The sequence below is a fragment of the Alexandromys fortis genome, unplaced genomic scaffold (assembly GCF_014885135.2).
Source record: "Alexandromys fortis isolate MF-2015 unplaced genomic scaffold, M_Fortis_MF-2015_v1.1 scaffold_1, whole genome shotgun sequence".
NCBI classification, from domain to species: Eukaryota; Metazoa; Chordata; class Mammalia; order Rodentia; family Cricetidae; genus Alexandromys; species Alexandromys fortis.
Window position 1 is genome coordinate 15,142,841 of NW_026067927.1, and position 6,457 is coordinate 15,149,297.

Sequence of the window (6,457 nt, forward strand, 5' to 3'; positions counted from 1 at the left end):
AATTCTCAAGCTATGGTGCTGAGATTGGATTTTTCTTTTTTTAATTTTATGTTGCCTATATATAGGTATGTTTGTGGGCCAGGTCTGTGCTTGGTGCCTGCAGAGACCAGAAGAATGCATCATATATATCCCTTGGAACTGAGTTATAGATGGTTGTGAACCTCATTCTGGGGGCTTGGAATAAAATCCAGGTCCTTAATGCTTTCACTATCATAGTGTTTTGTTTTTTGAGACAGGGTCTCTCTATTATGAAGCCCTAGCTGTCCTGAAATCTGTTGCTTAAATTCTGTCCTTCTATTATCCACTATTTACCTTTCTAGTTCTCCTTTCCACATGCTATATTGTATCACAGGCACATTTTTTTACAGACACACATTATTCTACATGTTACACTGTATCCACATGTACATTTGTTTACAGATACACATTATAGACTAGGATCCCATGGGAAAATAGAGGAAGTTTGTTTGTTTCCTTTCAGGTGTATGACCTTCCTTAATACAATCTAAGTCCATCCATTTTCTTACAGTTTTTGAGGAGTATTCCATTTTATATAGCTATGAAATTTTCATTATATACTCATCTTAAACAAACCAAAAAGCTTTTATCGTTTGTTTCTTTTTTTTTCTTTTTTTTTTTTTTTAGAAAGGGTCTCTCTCCACCTCCTTTTCTTCCTCCTCTGTGATTCAGGCTGTACTGAAACTATGTAATTCAGGGTGGCCATGAGCACCCAGAAATCATCCTGAGCCTTTTCTGTGTTGGAATTATAAGCATGAGATGCCACATCTGTCCTGATTCATTTTTATATAAACCAGAACTCAAATTGAACACAGAATGTGCAAGTCCTAGACTACTAATAATAAGCTTGATGCTTTTACATGTAGGAAAAGCCTCATTCCAATTCTCATAGGTCAGAGAGTTCTAACAACTGCCAGGCATGGTAGTGTATGCCTGTAATGCTAGAATTTGAGAAGCTGAGACATGTTGAGCTTGAATTTTAAGGATATCCTGGGCTATACAGTCATCTCATCTCCAGGTCAGCATGGTCTATGTAACAAGACCTTGCCCCCAAATAGGAGAGGAAGAAAAAGAAGACAAAGTTCTGAGAATTTTCTAAATGACAAAGAAGCTAATCTGTAGTTGAAAATTTACAACCTGTTCAACAACTTAATGAGATTTAAAATCCCCTGGGGTGTCCACAAGCCTCTGAGTGAGTCAGTAAGGGTGTTTCCAAGTAAGTTTAACTGGGGGAAGGAAACTTACCTTGAATGTGCATGACACCATCCCAGACTAGATTAGAAGGGGGATTAGAAGAGCCGCATTCACCTCTCCACTTCTTGACTGCAGCTGCAGTGACCAGATCCTTCATGCTTTACAGTTGCAGCCTCCTCAGCACTCTGCACACAAGCCTTTCCTTCTCGAAGGTACAGGTGTTGTCCTAGAAACCCAACAAAATGTAACTAGCAAGTTTTTGTTTTGTGCTCCAGTGGCCAGATGCTGCTCTTTTTTTTTTTTTCTTTCCTTCCTTTCTTCAGTCCTTTCTTCCTTTATTTTTTGAGATTGGTTTTCATCATGAAACCCATGAAGCCTTGGATGTCCTGGATCTTGCTCTGTAGAATAGTTTAGCACTGAATTTAAGAGATCTACCTGCCTCTGCCTCCTAACTGCTGGGATCAAAAGTGTTTGCTATCATGCCTGACTGGCCATCCCTATTTTCAAGTGTCTTTACCTAGACATAATCTGACCACTAATAATTCTAGTGTATACCCAGCAGTTTAAAAGTGCAATGATGTAATTGGAGCGATGACACAGCAGTTAAGAGCACTATTGCTCGGGGGCTGGAGAGATGGCTCAGCGGTTAAGAGCATTGCCTGCTCTTCTAAAGGTCCTGAGTTCAATTCCCAGCAACCACATGGTGACTCACAACCATCTGTAATGAGGTGTGGTGCCCTCTTCTGGCCTTCAGGCATACACAGAGACAGAATATTGTATACATAAAAAATAAATAAATATTTAAAAAAAAAAAAAGCACTACTGGTCTTCCACTGGACCTGGGTTCAACTTCCAGATGATAGTCACTACTTGTACTCTAGCCCCAGGGGACCTGACACCCTCTTCTGGCCTCTTGGAGCACTGTACATACTTGGTTCAGACTTACCTGAAGGCAAAATACCCACATAAATACAAATTGAAAGGTTTTTTGTTTTGTTTGTTTTGTTTTTTTATGGTAAAGCAGTGGTGGTGCACACCTTTAATCCGAGCACTCAGGAGGCAGAGACGGGATCTCTGTAAGTTCGAGACCAGCCTGGTTTACAGAGTGAGTTCCAGGACAGCCAGGAATGTTAAAAAGAGAAGACAAATATTTTCTACTGTATATATTCTTTACTGTGACCCCAGATGGATGGGTAGGTTCTATGTGGACTCCCTCAGCCAAACAGAATTTTGTAAACATTTTGCACGTTTTTCTTTCCAGTGTCTCTGCCTCTCTCCAACCTATGAGCTTGCTCTTCAAACAGGAAAGGTGATTGAACAGATGGGCAAGTTTTACCCTGAATTGAAGCTAGCTTATGCTGTTCGAGGCAATAAATGTGAGTATATGTGGGCCTAGGTCATAGATAAATCTAAGAGCTTCTTTTAATTTTGAACATGCCCAGGAGTTAAAACAGTTCAGTGAACACATCTATGCTCCCTACCCAGATTTAGAAACTTAACATTTGACGCATTTTCTTTATTGATGTTCGTACATTTTTGTTAAAGACTTGAAAGTAAATTGTCTTGTTGTAATTCTTTTTTCCTAAATTCTTTTAGTATGGACCTCATGTGGACATTATATAATTATATGCCCTTGTTACAACCTAGAAATTTAACAGTTCCCTAGAAAACTAACTTCTGCTTTACCCTTGCCCCATTGGTACTCAAAATTTTCTTTAGGGGCTGGAGAGATGGCTCAGTGGTTAAGAGCACCAGCTGCTCTTCCAGAGGTCCTGAGTTCAATTCCCAGCAACCACATGGTGGCTCAACACCATCTGTAATGAGATCTGGCGCCCTCTTCTGGCCTGCAGGCGTACAGGGAGGCAGACTGTTGTATACATAATAAATAAAAAAAAAACTCATGTACATACAATATTTAAAAAAATTTTTTTCTTTAGTTGGAAATCTAGGTTGGTCTTGCCCTACAATCTTACTTGAGCCTCCTGTTTACTGGGATTATAGACATCTACTACCACGGTTGGCTCCTTTTTTATTTATCACTTTTACCATGTTTTCTTATACCCTTAACATATGATTTCACTAATTCTAAATTTGGTTAGCTATGTACCCATTAATTATTATAGTGGCATCAAGCTTTTTTCTTAAAATATGAACAGAAAGTCATTAGTATTAAATACAAAGTAGTTACAAAATATCTCATGATGGAGAGCTGGCTTTCCTTTGTAATACCTGAAGAAAACATGTCTTTCCACAGTGGACAGAGGTCAGAAGGTCAGTGAGCAGATTGTCATTGGTACCCCCGGGACCGTCCTGGACTGGTGCTCCAAGCTGAAGTTCATTGACCCCAAGAAGATCAAGGTGTTTGTTCTGGACGAGGCTGATGTGATGATAGCAACTCAAGGCCACCAAGACCAGAGCATCCGCATCCAGAGGTAGGACCTGGACCGGGAATCTCCAAAGCCTCCTCTTGCATCTTTGGGTGCTCTGCTCTGCTCTGCTCTGCTCTGCTCTGCTCTGCTCTGCTCTGCTCTGCTCTGCTCTGCTCTGCTCTGCTCTGCTCTGCTCTGCGCAGCAGTATTTGTGGGATGGGCCATTTCCACAGCAGTTCTCAGTATGCTCCCAGCCTGGGGTGAGAAGGGAGACCTGGGACCCTCACTCAGCCCAGTACCACGCTCGGTCTGCTCCTCCCTCCTCAGGATGCTCTGTATCCCACTCAGCCTGTGGGGCTGCAGCCCATGCAGGCTGCGGAGGCTGGGCTTGTGTTCCTTCTGGCAAAAAGCTTGAAGCTGTGCAAAGTGCCTGGGCCTCCACTTGCAGGATGCTGCCCAGAAACTGCCAGATGCTGCTCTTCTCTGCCACCTTTGAAGACTCAGTGTGGAAGTTTGCCCAGAAGGTGGTTCCAGACCCCAACATCATCAAACTTAAGCGTGAAGAGGAGACTTTGGACACCATCAAACAGTATTATGTCATTTGCAATAACAGAGAGGAGAAGTTCCAGGCCCTGTGCAACCTGTACGGGGCCATCACCATCGCCCAAGCCATGATCTTCTGCCATGTGAGTAGCTGCGGCTGCCCTGCAGGGGATATTCACTGCCCTTCCCTGCTGTTGTAGGTCAGTGAATAGACTGGGCACCTAGGGGAGTGTCAGCTGAGGAGGACCATTGCAATGACAGGACATGACAGTCCTCACCCACCTGCGTAGGCAATAGTCTTCTTGTATTTTTGAGTTTATAGTTGATTATACTTGATTATGCTTGATCATACTTAGAGATTCCTTTTAAAAGAAATCTCCCAAATCCCAAATAATGAGCTAGCAGTGTAGCTCAGTTGTAACATATTTGACCAGATGCATAGTTCTAGATTCGATACTCAGCACCACAAAAACTGAAGGTGGGTGGTGGCAGCAAGCCTTTAACCCCAGCACTCAGGAGGCAGGTGAATCTCTGAGAGTTTGAGGTCAGCCTGTTCTACAGAGCTAGTTCCAGGACAACTAGGACCATGCACACAGAGAAATTCTGTCTTGAAAAGCAAAAAAAAAAAAAAAAAAAAAAAAAGAAAAAGAAAAAAAAGAAAGTCCATTGATTTTTGTTTTGTTTGAGCCAAAATGTATGTTACTACCCTCCCTGAGCCTCTGTCTATTGCTGGGATGAAAAGCATGCACCACCATACCTGGTTTATACAAGTTTTAAAAGAGGATCTTATTTTTGTGTGTGTGGGTACTGTAGAAAGCAGAGAGGCATTCTATGCCCTGGAGCTGGCGTCTCGGGCCATAGGTTCTGGGAACTGAGCACTGATCCTCTGCCAGAGCAGCGAGTACACTCCACCCCAACCGTCTCTCCAGTCTTGGATTCCAGTGAAATTCAGTGGATGACTGATGACCAAGCTTAATTCCCAGAACCCACAAGTTGTACGTGTATACCATGGCATGAATGTATGTACACACATACACACATAATAAAAAATAAAAATAAATAAATTACTTAGGCTGCCAAAATGACTCAATGGCCACAGCTGCCAAGTATCACTACCTGAATTTGATTCCCAGGACCCACCTGATAGGAAGTGAGAGCTGAATCCTGAATGTATTCTTTTGACCTCCTCATGTGGTCAGTAACATGTTCATGTTCCACCCCTACCCTTCAAACACTACACAAATTATTTTAAAAAATAAAAAAATATGGATGTAGACAGAAGTTTTTGTTCCACCCAGTCCTGCAGCCTTTCAGTCCCAAATAAATACACAGAGGCTTAATTATTAACTGTTTGGTCTATTGCTCAGGCTTATTATTACTAATTAGCTCTTGCGACTTAAATTCACCCATAATTCTTGACTATGTTTAGCCATGTGGCTTGGTACCTTTCCTCAGTTTGGCATTCTCATCTTATTTCCTCTGTGTTTTGCTGGTGACTGACTCTCTACCTTTCCTCTTCCCAGAATTCTCCTAGTCTGGTTGCCCCACCTATACTTCCTGCCTGACTACTGGCCAAACAATGTTTTGTTAAACCAATATGAGTGACAAATCTTAACAGTGTACAGAAGCATTATCCCACAGTATATGGCCAGTCCTGGTGTCATATTCCTTTAATCCCAGCAGGAGGCAGAGGCAGGCAAATGTCTACATTCAAGGCCAGAATTGTCTACATATTAAACTTCAGGCCAACCATGAATACACAGAGACCTTGTCTAATAAATAGATAAATAGGCCGGGCGGTGGTGGCGCACACCTTTAATCCCAGCACTCGGGAGGCAGAGGCAGGTGGATCTCAGTGAGTTCAAGACCAGCCTGGTCTACAAGAGCTAGTTCCAAGACAGGCTCCAAAACCACAGAGAAACCCTGTCTCGAAAAACAAAACAAAACAATAAATAGATAAATAAGCAAATATGTGGTGTGTGGGGGGTGCATATGTGTGAACAGCACTGTGAGGTGGTCAGAGAAGATCTGGTCTTCATCGTCTGCCTTGTCATCTAGGCAGGGTCTCTCTTGTTTGCTGCTACAGTCCATACTCAAGGTTCACTAGCCGTACATGTCTGCATCAGACTTCCATGGGCTCTGGCATGAGCTCGTTGTCAGGATTGCACTAACATTCCCTTTTACGCTCTGAGCCATTTCCCAGACATGCTTACACGTTTTTAAACATTTTATAGACTGTTTAGAAATGGAGGTAGTTGGTCTTTGTTTTTTGTTTGTTTTGGTTTTTTTTTTTTTTTTTTTTTTTTTTTTTTTTGTTTGGTTTTTTTTTTTTT

The 6,457-nt window shown here is 42.1% G+C and overlaps 1 protein-coding gene across 3 annotated transcripts in view; it reads left to right on the plus strand.

Annotated features, from left to right (window-relative positions):
- Positions 1-6,457, plus strand: part of LOC126502536 (ATP-dependent RNA helicase DDX19B) — a 49,606-nt gene that overhangs the window by 8,259 nt on the left and 34,890 nt on the right. For 2 of the 3 annotated variants that reach the window (XM_050143605.1, XM_050143607.1), the window contains 3 exons: positions 2,474-2,588; positions 3,467-3,644; positions 4,030-4,267. In XM_050143605.1, the coding sequence (XP_049999562.1) occupies positions 2,474-2,588; positions 3,467-3,644; positions 4,030-4,267 (531 nt within the window). The remainder of the gene's footprint in view (positions 1-2,473; positions 2,589-3,466; positions 3,645-4,029; positions 4,268-6,457) is intronic. The other variant, XM_050143606.1, reaches the window with a different exon arrangement.